At 46.4% G+C, this 15596-nt stretch overlaps 1 protein-coding gene across 3 annotated transcripts in view; it reads right to left on the reverse strand.

The window, feature by feature from the left end:
- FGD5 (FYVE, RhoGEF and PH domain containing 5) overlaps nt 1-15596 on the reverse strand; it is a 113151-nt gene that overhangs the window by 31015 nt on the left and 66540 nt on the right. For all 3 annotated transcript variants that reach the window (XM_037139356.2, XM_037139355.2, XM_037139357.2), the window contains one exon: nt 220-380. In XM_037139356.2, coding sequence (XP_036995251.2) covers nt 220-380 — 161 coding nt within the window. The remainder of the gene's footprint in view (nt 1-219; nt 381-15596) is intronic.

The following is a 15596-nucleotide window of genomic DNA, read 5'->3' on the forward strand; positions in this document are numbered from 1 at the left end:
GCAGTATTAGACAGTGAGGGCTGGAGCCACAGCCCCAGGTGTGGAACCCAGCTGGCTCCTCCCACCATTGTTTTACTGTGGGCAAATGACTGCACACCCCTGTGTCGGGGCTTCCACACCTGGCAGATGGAGACGGTATTTCATGTGGTGGGGTTTTTAACCCCCTCCCCCACTCCCTAGGGCAACAGGAGCAGGGGCCAGCGTCCAGGGACTGCTCACCAGTGCAACAGCCTCTCTCCCAGCTCCTCCAGGATGCCCTGGTGAAGGTCGAGGATGGCGGGGATTTCGCTCAGGCCACGCCTCAGCTCCTCCCTGGCCACTGTGTCCTTGCCCTCTTGGTCCATTTCATCCAAGGCCCTCACAACGGCTCCGTGGAAATCCTGAAACCCCAAAGGCCTGTTACCTGTGGGTTGACAGGACTGAACACAAGTCCTCCCTGGCATTTCCCTTGTGACTTTGGAGTCCTGGTCTACAGACAGCTGGGACCTTAAGCAAACGTCTCAGGCCCTGGCGTTCACACCTGTCCAACAGGGCTGATTACACATGCCTGTGATCACAGGTAGCTGATACCCAAGGAGCACTGAACACGACTCCTAGCCCAGAGCAGGGGACTTAAAGCAGGTTCACTCTGCCCCCTCCCATGTGGGATCTTGGGTACATGCTCTTCTTTTACAAGGTGGGTGAGGAGTGGGGTAATTCCTTCTCTGAAGAAATAAAAAGCTCTTCTAGACAATGAGCCATTTTTGAAGAGATTCATGCACTGGATTCTTTCAAAACAAAGTCTTAAGAAGTCACAGATATCCACTCTATGGCATATCAAGCAGTCACCTAAAATGATGCAGACAGTGACTATGTAAAATATGCATGACCTGGCACTGAGAAATCAAGAACGGACACAAAGTTGTCTTCCCACCTGAGTACAGCTGTATAAAAAATGAACAGAGCAAAACGCTAAAAGGAAATGGAGTAAAATGGAAACAGTGGCTATGTCAGGGGTATGGAATTAGAAATGATTCTTTTTCTTCTTGTCTCTGTTTTCTAAAATTTCTGTATCAAGATTAATTACTTTAAATATTCTACATGCACTGTCCAACTAAATTTAATAAACATTAAAATGATAAACAATGCAAGACTTTTTTCTCACAACAAAAATATTTTATCTTTAAATACAACTGCTTTTGTACAAGGCCCAGGTCTGTAGTTTTGAATCCAGGAGGTACCCTGAGACATCCCTGAATTGTGGAGCAATGCATATTGGGAAAACCTCAGCATCAGGGGTCATGCGATCCAGCCTCCATCGGGAAGGTCAAATCACCTTTATGACATTCAGGAAGGATGATCACTTTGCCTGTTTTTGATTGCCTGCCTGACGGGGAACTCATTACCGAGCAAAGAAAGTTAATTCCAATGCTGATTGCTAGAAAGTTCTCTTTATATAGAGATCTAAAAGGGGAAAGTGCCTGACAGGACGGGCAGTCCTTCCTCCAGGAAGTCTTTCTGGTCTTCTCCCAGGCATAAAGGGAATGCAGGGGAGACCTAGTGGTGAGAGGACAGGGCTAGGGAAAAGGGGAGAGAGGTGGACAGGAGTAGAGAGAGGGAATGTGGAAGGGGAGGGGAGGGGAGGGGGGGGGAGGGGAGGGGAGGGGAGGGGAGGGGAGGGGAGGGGAGGGGAGGGGAGGGAGAACAGAAAAAGGAAAGAGAAAGAGAAGGGGAGACTGAGGGAGAGAGAAGGAGGGTGGGATGGAGTGATTGACAGAGAAAGTGAGACCGGGCACATGAAAGGCAGGAGATTCATGCCCCTCCAACATCTGTAAAGAGGCCGCCTATGTTGGCCTACATTGTCAGACAGGATAGCAGATGTGGAGGTTACAAAGGTCTCACTTCCTGAACACGTCATCCTGTCCTGCGCTGACCCCCTGCCGCTGCAACCTGCTCTGCCGGGAATTGTGGGGAGCACAAGGGTAGGGCGGCCCACCTTGGCTTGCAGTCCCAAGGAGGAAGGATGAGCTGGTTCCTGCTGAGGCTGGCGTCTGCCAGCACTGGACTGGTATAACTCGAAGGTATTGGGATACCTCTAGCCTCATCACTAAGGTCAGAAACTCTTGGGGCTGAGTTTTGAACTAATGAATAGATTCTCTGGCTGAAGACACATGTGTCCTTAAGTGGAGGCCACATGCTTGAACCATAATTAAAAACGAATGTCATTGTAGCTGAGCTACCATAGCCCTTCCCGAAAGCATGTTGCAGAGGGTGGAGAAAGTGTGAATTAAGAGTAAGAGAGCGGCTAGGTGGGGAGCGTGGCTAGAGTTAAACAATAACTAAACAATATTTAGTTATTGTTGCTGCCCACAGTTGGCCCTGGGATACGGGATCATTCTGAACCTGGAGCGGAGGTTTCTCTGCTGACTTGGGGGCAGGAGGACCCTCCCACTCTTTCCTTGGGAGTCTCCCCATTCAGGACCCAGCATCCAAGCCAGCAGAGTCTTCTCAGCGCTGGTGTCCCACAGAAGGAAAGAAAACATCCTGATGAGGACAATGACCCTTGTTGCTTGGGCACCTGGTTGATAGAGGACTTTTGATGTATTTGCTCATTGGCCAGGTTCAAGCCCAGTATTTTAGTACAAGTGCAGCCAAATGACTGTGGACAAACCGTAACCTATCTAAGCCTCAGTTTCCCTACCTGTAAAATGGGGACAACAGTATAGCATGAGGCTGGTGGGACCACATCCTGATGTTTAAAACCGCAAAGTGCTGTCCTGGCAGTTATGGTTATGTTTTAGACGTGACACCTTCAGAGCAGGGCCACATCTGCTTTATTCCCGGCCATGTTTCTCAGGCCCAGCAGCATATGTGACAGAGAAGGACTGTTACAAAGCTTGCACACTGATGGACTGCAGGACCCTTATTTAACAGAAGAGGAGAGTGAGTCACAGGGAAGCCAGGACCCGAAGCCCAGGCCTGGAGCACCACAGAAAGGGGGCAGGCAGGGAGAGGAAGAAAGGGGCCAGCAAAGACAAGACTGATGGCTGCATCTGCATCACACTCCAGGGAGCTTCGATATTAACTGCTCTGCAAGCTGGTTTCTGGTCTGTAATTAATTCTCACTAAACTGACTCAGTCCCAATGGACAGGATGGCCATCATCAACGTGACTCATTTAAAAAACTGGAGCATAATCGGAATTGCCACAAACGTCCGTTCTTAAAACTCATGCATCAGCTGAAAGCGCCGAGTGCCAGCTGCACCATCCATCACTCCCTGAAAGGTTGCTTCTCTCCCAGTCCTTCTGGCCCGACGTCGCGCCCCGGGGTCCTGGCATTCACAGGCAAGAAGGCAGGAGAAGGTATCTGGCCCTCATCCGCTCACTCATTCAACAAATATACGGAATATCTGCTCTGTACCTAACCTCGAGGGGACAGTGAGAGTAGGAGACATGCAGTTCTGCCCTCTAAGAGTTTGTAATCTGACGAGTAAAAAGATAATTTCAGCACAGGGGTGTGAGTGTCGTGGTGCAGAAAAGCACCGGGGCCGTGGCAGTCCATTAGAGGCAGACCTGCCTAGGCCTGCCAGGTCCTGAGACAAGGGGCAGTGGTGGGGGGAGGGGGGAGTTGTAGGTAGAGGGGACAGCATGTGCAAAGGCCCTGAGGTGGCAGAGGAACTGAGGACTTGAGTATGGTTTGTGTGCAGAGTGTGTGGGTGTGGGCATATGTTCACCCTTGAAAGAAGTACACGGGCCTGGAACGTGATGGTGCTGGGGGGTCGAGCAGAGGGCCCATTCTACATGGCCCCGCAGGCTTCTCAAGGGACTTGGTTTTTATCCTGTGGTGATGGGGAACCTCTGAATAGTGTGTTAGGCAGGGGAGCAATGGGACCAGACACTGTCCTAGAAAGTTCACTTGTTGGGAGAAACTGGAGGTGACTAGGACGAGAGTGAGGCCAGCGAGGTGGCCACTCTAGGAGAGCAGGAGAGTGTTCAGGACTTGAGATGAGACCAGAGTCTGGTCAGGGGACAGAGAGAGTGGATGGATTAGGGACAATAAGGAGGAAGAATGGCCTGGCCCTAATGCCTGCAGGGTCCAAACCAAACCCCTCTGGGTACCCGAGGCCTTCCTGACCCGGCCTGCCCTCTCACCGAACTCACTTCCCCAGCTCTTTGTGGAGTCCCTGCTGCAACCTTACGGGCTCTAGAGACCATGACTGAATCCTTATCTGCCTAGACAGCTGCCTGTGTGTGAGCCTGGGCAAATCACCTCCTCTCCATGGACCTCAAGCTCCCCCTCTGCAAAACAGGGATACAAATACCTTCTCTGTACGGTTTGTGCAGACTGCTTTCTGTCATGAATTGTTTCTTTCCGTGCCTTCCTTCTCTTTCGACTGAGTACTACTTACCTCTGTATCCCCCCACCCAGCCCAGGGAAGGTGCCCAACAAGGAACACAGCCAACACCTCCACGTGCCGTGCGAGCCATCGTCTGCTCCACACTTTATGTTCACTTTCTCGCTCGCAACAAGGCTATCACTTTGGTATCATTATTTCCACTTTGTCTATAAGAAAATTAGGCCCAGAGAGATTAAGTAACTTGCCCAAGGCCACCAAGATGACAAGATTTGAGTCCAAGTTGGCCTGACTCCTAAGTCTTAGCTCTTCCCATTGCCCCATGCCAACTCCGCATTCCACTGATGGCCCAGACAGGGGAGTGACTTGCAGGGCTCAAAGAGGGGGACTGAAACCCAGATTTCCCAAATTCTGGCCAGGGCTCCCCGACCAGCCTCAGGGACCCCGGGACAGCCTGGTGGGGAGGCCCGAGTGAAAAGACTCTGCCTCCGGAGCCCAAGCAAGTCTCCTAGAACTCACAGGACTCTCACGACCGCCGGGCTTGCCTGCAGTAGAAGAGGGGACCTCACCTTCAGGGGCCTGGTCCCCTGAACACTCCCCCCCTCTCCAAACCCACTGTTGAGTTTCCTGGGTGACACAGTACCTCTGTTTTCTGGGCTGGACAGTCAGGGGGTAGCCAGAATGTCCTTCCTGAAAGCAGTCAAACCACTGAGCTCACTGCCAAAAGTCAAGTGGACTTGCTTGGATTCCTTTTGGCCAAGTGCACACCAACCTCAGCCATGACCTGCTGTGTCACAAAAATGCCTTGGCAAGCCGAGAGCTGCCCAGGGGATGTGACTTCACTACGCCCGGTCAATCACTGGAGGGGCTTTGGAACCCTGAAAATAAGTCTCTGTAGGGCACACGAAGACTTCTTAAACTGTGTACAAATAATACTAGCTATACAGAAAAAATACAAATGGGACTTCATGTTAAAAGATGAATTAGAAAATTTGGTTGTTCTATGTACTACTCCTACTCTTGTTACTTTTCTGTAAAATTGAAATTATTTTAAAATAAATAGTTAAAAATCATTTAAAAATTGAATAAGATGAAAAAATAAAATGCTGAGGAATAAATGTAAACAAAAAAAGCAAACGAGCCTGTACTCTGAAAACAACAAAGCACTGTCGAAAGAAATGAAAGAAGAGCTCAGTAAATAGAAAGATGTCCCACGTTTGCAACTTACTGTTTACTAGGACATCGACACTCCCAACCTGACACAGGCTCGTCTGAACCCCACTGAAATCCCAGTTCAATTGCCTGTCTTACAGAAATTGACAAGCTGATCCTAAAATTCATACAGACGTGCAAGGGCACCAAAGGGCCACAACAATCTTGAAAAAGAACCAAGTCGGAGGACTCACGCGTCCTGATTTCAAAGCTTGCTATAAAGCTGCAGGAACCAAGACTGTGTAGTGTTGGCATCAGGACAGGTGTATAGATTGATGGCTCAGAACTCAGAATCTGGAAATAAACCCTCATATTTATGGTCAAGTGACTTTCAACAAGGATGCTAAAAACAATTCAATGGGAAAAAATAGTCTTTTCAACAAATGGTGCTGAGCTATTTGGATATTCACATGTAAAATAATAAATCTGGACTCCTTTACATCACATGCAAAAAAATTAACTCAAATCAAAGACTTAGCCCTGGCTGCTGTAGCTCAGTGGATTGAGCGTGGGCCTGCGAACCAAAAGATCGCGATGCTTGGGTTGCAGGCCAGTTCCCAGCAGGGGACACAGGAGAGGCAACCATACATTGATGTTTCTCTCCCTCTCTCCTTCCCTTCCCCTCTAAAGATAAATAAATAAAATCTTAAAAGGTATTTTTAAAAAATCAAAGACTTAAATGGAAGATCTGTAAGTATAAAACTCCTAGAAGAAAATATGGGAGTAAATGCTTGTGATTTGGTGCTAAGCAAACATTTCTTAGATATGACAGTGGGGCACAAGCAACAAAAGAAAAAAAATAGATAAATTAGGCTTCATTAAAAATTAAAAACTTTTGTGCTTCAAAGGACATTATCAAGAGAATGAAAAGAGCTGTGAGAGGCATGGCTCAGTTGGTTGAGTGTCATCTCCCAAAGCAAAAGGTCACTGGTTTGATTCCCAGTCAGGACACATGCCTGGATTGCAGGCTAGGTCCCCAGCTGGGGGTGTGTGAGAGGCAATTGACAGATGTTTCTCTCCCTTTCTTTCACCTTCACCTCCCTTTCCTTCTCTCTAAAAACAAAATCTTTTTAAGAAGAGAGTAAAAAGACAACATACAGAATGGGAGGAAATATTTGCAAATCATATATCTTTACATGAAAAGGTGCCCAGCATCATTAGTCACTAGAATAATGAGACCACTTCACCCTCACAAGAATGGCTATAACAAAAAAGATGCGTAACAACAAGCACTGCAGGGAAGTGGAGAAATCGGAACCCTCACCCTGTGATGGTGGGGATGTGAAATGGTGCAACCACTGGGACAACAGTCCGGCAGTTCCTCAAAAGGTTAAAAAGTTACCATGTGACCCAGCAACTGCACTCCTAGGTTTGTAACCGAGAGAATGGAAAACATGTTCACACAATAATTTGTACATCAATGTTCATAGCAGCATTTTCACAAGTCAAAAAGAAAAAAGAATCCAAATGTCCATCAAGCAATGAAGAGATAAACAAAATGTAGTCTAGTCATGCAGTGGAATATTACTTAGTCATGAAAAGGAATGAAGTACTGCTACATGCTACATATGACATAGATGAATCTTAAAAACATTATGCTAGATGACAAAAGCCAATGGCAAGAGACCACAGACTGTATGATTCCCTTTATATTAAATATCCAGAATAGGCAAGTCTACAGAGACAGAACAAGACTGGTGGATGCACAAGGCTGGGGAGGGGCTGGTGGAGAGGTGTCCAAGATGTACGGGGTCTCTTTCTGGGGAGATGAGAATGATGGTGGTGATAACTGCACAACTCTGAATACACTGAAAAACCACTGACTTTTGCACTTCGAATGGCTGAACTGGATGGTATGAGATTTATATCTCAATTCATCTGTTAAAAAAACTGAATAAAGAAGGCACAGACTGGGAAAATGTTCCTACAAATCCGTAAGAAAAAGACGCACAACCCAATTAAAATAAAAAAAGAAGCAACAGACACTTTTCAAATAGGATTTCCAAATGGCTAATAAACAGAAGGAAAGATACTCAACTTGATTAAACATCAGGGAAATGCCAGTGAAACCCAAAGTGAGAAACCACTACACAATCAACAGAATGGCCATGAGTAAAAAGACCGACAAAGCCAACACACTGGCAGGCCTGAGGAGTAAGTGGAATTCCCATACATCAGAATACTGCTTCAAACTCTTTGTAAACCTATTTGGCAATATCTATAAAACCGAATCTATAGCCCAATAATTCCACTCCAAGGTAAGTACTGAGGAGAAATCAGTGCATACATTACTTAAAAGATATGTATGAAACACTCATAGCAGTTTAACACAGGCACACCATGTTTTATTGTGCTTCACTTTATTGCGCTCCACAGATGTCACATTTTTGCAAATGGAAGGCAAAACTCTCCACCAGCAAAAGATAACTTGCCTTACTGCAATGGTGTGGAACCAGACCTTCAATGTCTCCGAGGTCTGCCCACAACAGCCCAGACTGGAAACAACCTCAATGATCATTAACACGGACAGACACACCAACTGTGGTATAGCCATACAAAGAAAACTCATATGCATGACAACGCAGATGAATCTCTCACATCTTGTTGAGCTAAAGAAGCCAGGCACAAAAGAATACAAAATTAATAATTCCATTCATATGAGGTTCAAGGACAGGCTACCCCAATTGAATGTGCTGGAAAACCAAACAGTGGTGAACCTCTGGGGGCGGGGAGGGTGACTGACTGAGGAGGGGCGTCAGAGGCATCTTCTGGATGACAGAAATGTTCTCTCAGGGTGGTGGTTACCAGTGTGTACATGCACCCACCTTTATCAAAAATTTAAGCCCTACCTTTAGGATTTCTCAACTGTATGTAAGTTACAAAACTTTTTTTAAAATCAGTTCTCTGAGGCCCCTGGGGGAAGAGAGAACAAACACTGCTTTTCCCCACTGCTTTCATGTCTCCTCCAAACCCTTCATCTGTGTCCAGACCTCGGGTCCAAGTGAATCCCCTGGGCCTGGAGTTCATGGCCCTTCCAAAGCCGGTCCCAGCCTACCTCTGTAGCTGACTGCTCGTGACTGCTATACCAGTGGTTCTCCACGTTAAGAGTGCCCCACAATCACCTGCCGGACCTATTCAAATGGTACAGATTGCTCACCTGACCCAGAGTTTCCATTCTGTAGATCAAGGTGGGGCTGGATAATCTTAATTTCTCACCAGTTTCCAGGTGATGCTGCGGCTGCTGGTCCTGGAACCACACTTTGAGCACTGCTGCTTTCTGTGAATCTTTTTCCAGCCTCTTTGTTCTGTGCTTCTAGCATCTGATTCATATCTCACTTGTGTTTAAAAGCTGCTTCAAACACCACCGCCACCATGAGGCCCTCCAGGGTTACTTCGGCAGTCAGTTTAAGGTCCTTTCAAGTATCCTATAGCCTCTAGAAATTTTGAGACACAGCCTGAAAAGAGCCACCCTGGTCTCAGAATGTCCCTGAAATCTCATATTTCAGCTTAAAAGCTAATACATATTTTATTTTATTCTCCAAACTATATCCATGTCTGATTTAATGTTTAAAAATTATGTATCTGGAGCAAAGCAGAGGCTCTTGGAAAATGTGTTATGCTTATCCTGTGGCCTTGAGCATTCCTGGACACCTACTGCACATCTCTGGCAGGGTTATATGTCTCCCAGCCTGGAAAGCAGTGGCTTTGCAAAAGTTTGCACTGCCAGGCTGTTCACTTACTCTGAATGTTTGTTATCTTCCCTCAAACCAAGCTGAGAGCAGACACAAGCTCGCACATTGGTTTTAAAATCTTTGGTTTTACCCTCACGTTGACCTGGCTTCTCACTGGTGTGACTTTGGGTAAGTCACCTTCTCTGAGATCCAGTTTTGGCCCCATCCAGCCATCTAAGAAATATTTATTGAGCACAAACTATGTGCAATTAAATGAAATAATGAATATAAACTGCCAGGCACATATAGGAGGTCTATAAATGCTCACTGCCACCCCCCACCTTCCTCTACAGCATCTAAAACTTTGGACACTGACCATAATGAGGAGCAAGAACTGGCTGGGTGAGGAAAGAGGGCACCGCACACAGGTAAGTAAACTCACAATGATAACAGAGCTCTCTTAGATCCTGCGTTGGCCTATCACATCAGCACTGAGGTCAAGGCCAACTGAGACCCCCACATAGTGATGAGGGAGGGCTTCTGAATGAATCACCTACTTCTCCGAGTAGTTCGAGAGGTCCAGCTCTGTCCTGGGCTCTCCTGACACTCTTTCAAGTGGTCACTATCACTGAGCAAAGCCGGGGAGCATAAGTGGGATGCACGCAGGTTGGATCTGGAAGCCTCCCCCTGCCTTTCTGCACTGCATCCTCCCTAAACTCTTCCCAAAGTTCCTTCTGCCCCTTCATTAAGACCTGCCAGTCCCCAGGCTCACAGCCTTCAGGGCACCCCCTTCCTTCTCAGGGTACCTGGGAGCTCTCTCCTGGTTGCACATACTCCTTTCGGGGAAATCTAGGCCTCTCTGGAAGTTTCAGTTAACATCTCTGTACTTGATCACTTCCAGTGCATATCCCGTGCCCATCCGACCACTAGGATGTTCTTTCCTGAGCCCCTCACACTTCACAAGACCTATACTAAACTCATCATCTTCTCCGAAGCCAAGCCTGAGCAATTCCAGCACTTTCCTTCTTAGTGAGTCAGCAACCCAGTTATTGGGGGTCAACTGGGAGCCCTCCCTCTGTCTCCTGCACCCCATAGTCCATCGATCACCAAGTACACAGTCCTGTCCAGTTCACTGTCACCTCTTGCTGGAATCACCCAGCAGCCTCCCCAAGGACCTTCAGGGGATCAAACCCAAACCCCAAACATGGCTCATGGGGTTCCCTGTGGTTACCCCATACCTTGCTGGACTCAGCTCTCACTGTTCTCTCACTCACTGACCACACTCCCGCCAGGCTGAATTTCTTTCAGTTCCCAAACACACCATCCTCCAACTCCTGGCCTTCGAACATCCTGATCCCATTGCCAGATGCAAGCCTTCCTCACCGTTCCTTCACCTGGCTAACTCCTTCCCATCCTTCATCTCAGCTTAGTCACTCCTCCAGGAATCCTTTTCTGAGCCCAGAAGCCCAGGGTAGGTGCCTCCCATGCACACCCCAGCTTCTGGATGCCCCCGCCACTGTATTAATATTGTTTCTTTCCATGCCCATCTCTCATGGACTGTCAGTTTTTGGTAGGCAGGAACCCTGCCTTCTCATTCCTCCATAAGTCTGCTGCACCCAGTAAACAGAAAGTGCTCAGGATATATTTTTGACTGAAGAAATGCTGAGACTGCTGGAAGGAACAACCCTGCCATCACTCACTCATCAGGTATGAATTAAACACCAGTGTTGTACTGGGCACGAGTCTACTGGGGTGGGGTCTGTCAAGCCCTGCCCTCAAGGAGCTCTGAGTCCCGTGAGGGACCAGACCACAGACAAGTACCTAGAAACAGCCCCAAATGCACGAAGCAATGCAGATGAAGGGAACAATGGACAATTCAAAAATCATAGCTGAAGACTTCAATATCTCAGTAGCAAATGGATGAGACAAAATCATCAGCAAGGGTACAGAAAACTCAAACAGTGCTGTCGGTCAACCTGACCTAAGTAACGTCTACAGGACAGCCACCCAACCAGGGCAGAAAACACGTTCTTTTCGAGTATCAATGGAACATTCTCCAGGATACACTGTATGCCAGACCATAAACAAGTCTCATTAAATTCGAAAAGACTGAAACCACACAAAGTACATTCTTCAACCACAACGGAATTCGAAATCAGCAGCAGAAGAAAATTTAAAGAATTCACAGATATTTGGAAGTTAAATGGCATGATTTTAAGTAACCCATGGGTCAAAGAAGAAATCATAAGAGAGACGAAGAATCCAGGCCTCTCTAGGAGCTTCAGTTAACATCTGGATGAAACTGAATAAAAATGAAAACATAACATAAGGAAACAAATACATAAATTAGATCATTTTAGACAGTGAAAGATGCAATAAAGAAGACAAAACAAAGCATAAGCAAGTGTAGAAGAGGCGGCATAGTTCCAGATCTGCACCCTCCCTGCATCCACACTCACCCCTGCTGTGGCTTCATTATGGGGGAGAGCATATGCCTGACCCTTGCCTTTGGGCCTGGCCATGGCACTTGCTCTGGCCAATGGAATGTGGACACAGCAAGTTGTGAGCTGGAATTTTAGAAGCTCGCTGGTGTTTCAACTTGCTCTCAAGACATTACCATGGAAAAAGCCTTCTCTGGGTGCCTGCAGCCCCTGCAGCCTGAGCTCCAGAGTGAACACACAAGAAGCACAACCACTGAGCTGAACGCAGCTCTAACCAATTCACTTCCACTTGACCCAGCTTCTCTTGCAACTAGGAGTGCCCAGTGAGACAAAAGTAGATGTTGTTAAGTGAAGCTCTCAGTAATTCTTTTTCAAGTGAACTAGCTCAGCTGGGAGCATAACTTTTGCTTTCCTCCCTCTCTTTCTTCCTGCCTGGGACATCAATGTGATGGCCAGAGCTGCAGCAGCTATCTGTGTTCACGAGGAACTGTACAAAGGATGCAGCACAGAGATAGAACTTTTGGTCCCTGAGACTTTGTGGAACTGCCAAACTTGACCTGGACCTCCTACTTCTGGACTTATTTCACATGGGAGAGTAATCTCTAAATTATTTAAGCCATCATAATTGGGTTTTTTAAATATATCTTGTTGATTATGCTATTACAGTTGTCCCATTTTCTCTCCTTTATTCCCCTCCGCCCTGTATACCACCTCCCACCTGCATTCCCTCCCCCACTTCAGTTCGTGTCCATGGGTCATACATATAAGTTCTTTGGCTTCTCCATTTCCTATACTATTCCTAACCTCCTGTCTATTTTCTACTTATCATTTATGCTACTTATTCTCTGTAACTATTCCTTCTCTATCGCCCTCCGACTACTCCACTAATAACCCTCCATGTGATCTCCATTTCTGTGATTCTGTTCCTGTTCTAGTTGCTTGTTTGATTTTTATTTCTGCTTTAGGTTTGGCTGCTAATAGTGAGTTTGTTGTCATTTTACTGTTCATCTTTTTTATCTTCTTTTTCTTATATAAGCCCCTTTAACATTTCATATAATAAGGGCTTGGTGATGATGAACTCCTTGAACTTGACCTTATCTGGGAAGCACTTTATCTGCCCTTTCATTCTAAATGAAAGCTTTGCTGGATAGAGTAATCTTCGATGTAGGTCCTTGCCTGTCATGACTTTGGATACTTCTTTCTAGCCCCTTCTTGCCTGCAAAGTTTCTTTTGAGAAATCAGCGAATAGTGTAATGGGAACTCCTTTGTAAGCAACTGTTTCCTTTTCTCTTGCTTCTTTTTAGCTTCTCTCCTTCTCTTTCATCTTGGGTAATGTAATTATGATGTGCCTTGGTGTGTTCCTCCTTGGGTCCAAATTCTTTGGGACTCTCTAAGCTTCTTGGACTTCCTAGAAGTTTATTTCCTTTGCCAGATTAGAGAAGTTCTCCATTATTTTTTCTAATAAGTTTTCATTTTCTTGCTCTTCCTCTTCTCCTTCTGGCACTCCTATGATTTGGATGTTGGGATGTTTAAAGTTGTCCCGGAAGTTCCTAAGCCTCTCCTCATATTTCTGAATTCTTGTTTCTTCATTCTGTTCTGGTTGAATGTTTACTTCTTCCTTCTGCTTCAAACCATTGATTTGAGTCCCAGTTTCCTTCCTGTCAGTGTTGGTGCCCTGTATATTTTCCTTTATTTCACTTTTCATAGCCTTCACCTTTTACTCTATTTTGTAACCATATTCAACCATTTCTGTGCACACCCTGATTACCAGTGTTTTGAACTCTGCATCTCATAGGTTGGCTATCTCTTCACCACTTAGTTGTATTTTTTCTGGAGCTTTGATCTTTTCTTTCATTTGGGCCTTTTTTTCTCCATCTCAGCATGCCTGTTATGTGGAGCCTTGGGTTTTCACCAGGGCAACCCACATTGCTGTGTTGTGATGCTGTATGGGGGGGAGGGGTCTGAGAAGGAACAGTGCCACTTGCTCTATTCTCTGCCAGTTTTCAGTCACTTCCCCCACTACCCACAATCAAATTGGGCCCTTCTGGTACTGGTTCCCAGGTGGGTGGTTTTGTACACATTGTAGGACCCTGGGGTCTCTCCAATGAACTCTCCTGTGAGGCTGGGAGTGTCTCCCACTCCTGCAGGTTTTTTCAGTCAGAGGTTTTGAGGTTTTATTTCCCTATGCTGGAGCCCTGGGTTGTGCAGTCTGTCTCACCCCCGAATTATCCCTCCTGGTTTATCTGCACCCAAATGTGGGGCTTCCCAGTCTGCCAGCCACCTCCTCACCCAGTCCTCCCATTGCTGCCCTGCTGGGAGTCTTCTCTGCCGGCTGCTCAACTCTGCCCCTCCTACCAGTCTGGATGAATGTTTCTTCTTTAACTCCTTGGTTGTCAGACTTCCATACAGTTTGATTTTCTGTCAGTTCTGGCTGTTTTTTGTTTGTAAATTTGTTGTTGTCCTTTTGGTTATGTGAGGAGGCATAGTGTGTCTACCTCCATCTTGCCCAAAAGTCCATAATTGGCTTTTTATTACTAGCAGTCAAACACAACTTTTAGCTAACACAATTATTAGGAAAGATTTCTGTAGTAATTCCAAAAGTAGCTATAACAATGTCTCCTATCTCACATGGTCTTTGTGCAATGTTAGCTTGATATTCTTCCCACTGAACAGTAGAGACTATAGTCCCTCCTTCAAAACTTGGGTGGACCTTTGTGACTGTCTCAGCTAGTAAGAGTATGGTGGAAGTGGTGGTACGTAATTTCCAAGGCTAGATCATACAAATGCCACGCACTTCCTCCTGGCTGTCTTGGGACACTCACTCTTGGAACCCAGCCACCACGCTGTGAGGGAGCCTGAAGTTGCCCACGCAGAGAGACTGCATGGTGAGGCTACAAGTAAGTGTTCTGGCTGACAGCCCAGCTGGGGTCTGAGACAACAGCCAGCACCAATCAGCAGCCATGTGAGGGAAGGCACATCCAGGTGATTCTAGCCCCTGGCCACTGAGTCACCCCTAGTCTTTTAAAATATTTTAAAATTTAATTTATTTTTAAATTTATTTTCCAATTACAGTTGTCATACACTATTACATTAGTTTCAGGTGAGTCACCTCTAGTCTTTCAAGTGTTCTCCAGACATCATGGAACAGAGACATGCTCTCCTCGCCTTGCCCTTTCCAAAGTCCAGAAAATCTGTGAGTACAATAAAAATGGTTGTTTTATGATATTAAGTTTTGGAGCACCTCCTCTTCTTTGAGGAGGTGACACTTGAACTGAGACCAGAGTGAGAAGGAGGAACTGGCTGTGAGAAGGTCAGGGGTAGGACATTCCAGCAGAGGGAAAAGCAAGTGCCCAAGCCAGATAATGTGACTGCATCTGCGGCAGCTGAAGAACAGTAAGAAAGCCAGTCATGGTGGGAGCAAATGAAAAAGAACATGTTAGAGACAATACCAGAGAGGCAGACAAAGACCAGGTCACTGAGGCCCCTCCTAGGTGTGGGAACTCCTCCTGGAGTGTCAGATGGTGAGAACTGCCAGAGTCACCTCTCCTAGTTGGCAGACCAGCTTTTGAACAGGACTTCAATGCCTTGGCTGAAATAAGGGACCCATGGTAAGAATTTTTAGCTACTGTTAGAAGAGGAATTCTTTTAAGATAAGAAAACAGAGGATGAAAGGTGTGCAGGAACCATATCTGTTTAAAATCTCCAACTCGCTATATACAAGGAGAAGCATAGGCCCTTTAACCTATCATTTTAGGTATGTCTCAATCTGGTCCTAACCTTGTTTTTGGACCCATCGCTTGACCCCCCTGCTTCCATCATTAACCTGCCTTTCCAAACTTATCCATGTCCTAACCATATGTATGTGATGATGCACCATTCTCCAGACATATCTTGTACCTTCTGGCCTGCAAGCGTTTCCATGCTGACCACCTGCCTTA

This window comes from Artibeus jamaicensis, unplaced genomic scaffold (genome assembly GCF_021234435.1).
Source record: "Artibeus jamaicensis isolate MK-2021 breed Jamaican fruit bat unplaced genomic scaffold, CSHL_Jam_final contig_519, whole genome shotgun sequence".
Taxonomy (NCBI): domain Eukaryota; kingdom Metazoa; phylum Chordata; class Mammalia; order Chiroptera; family Phyllostomidae; genus Artibeus; species Artibeus jamaicensis.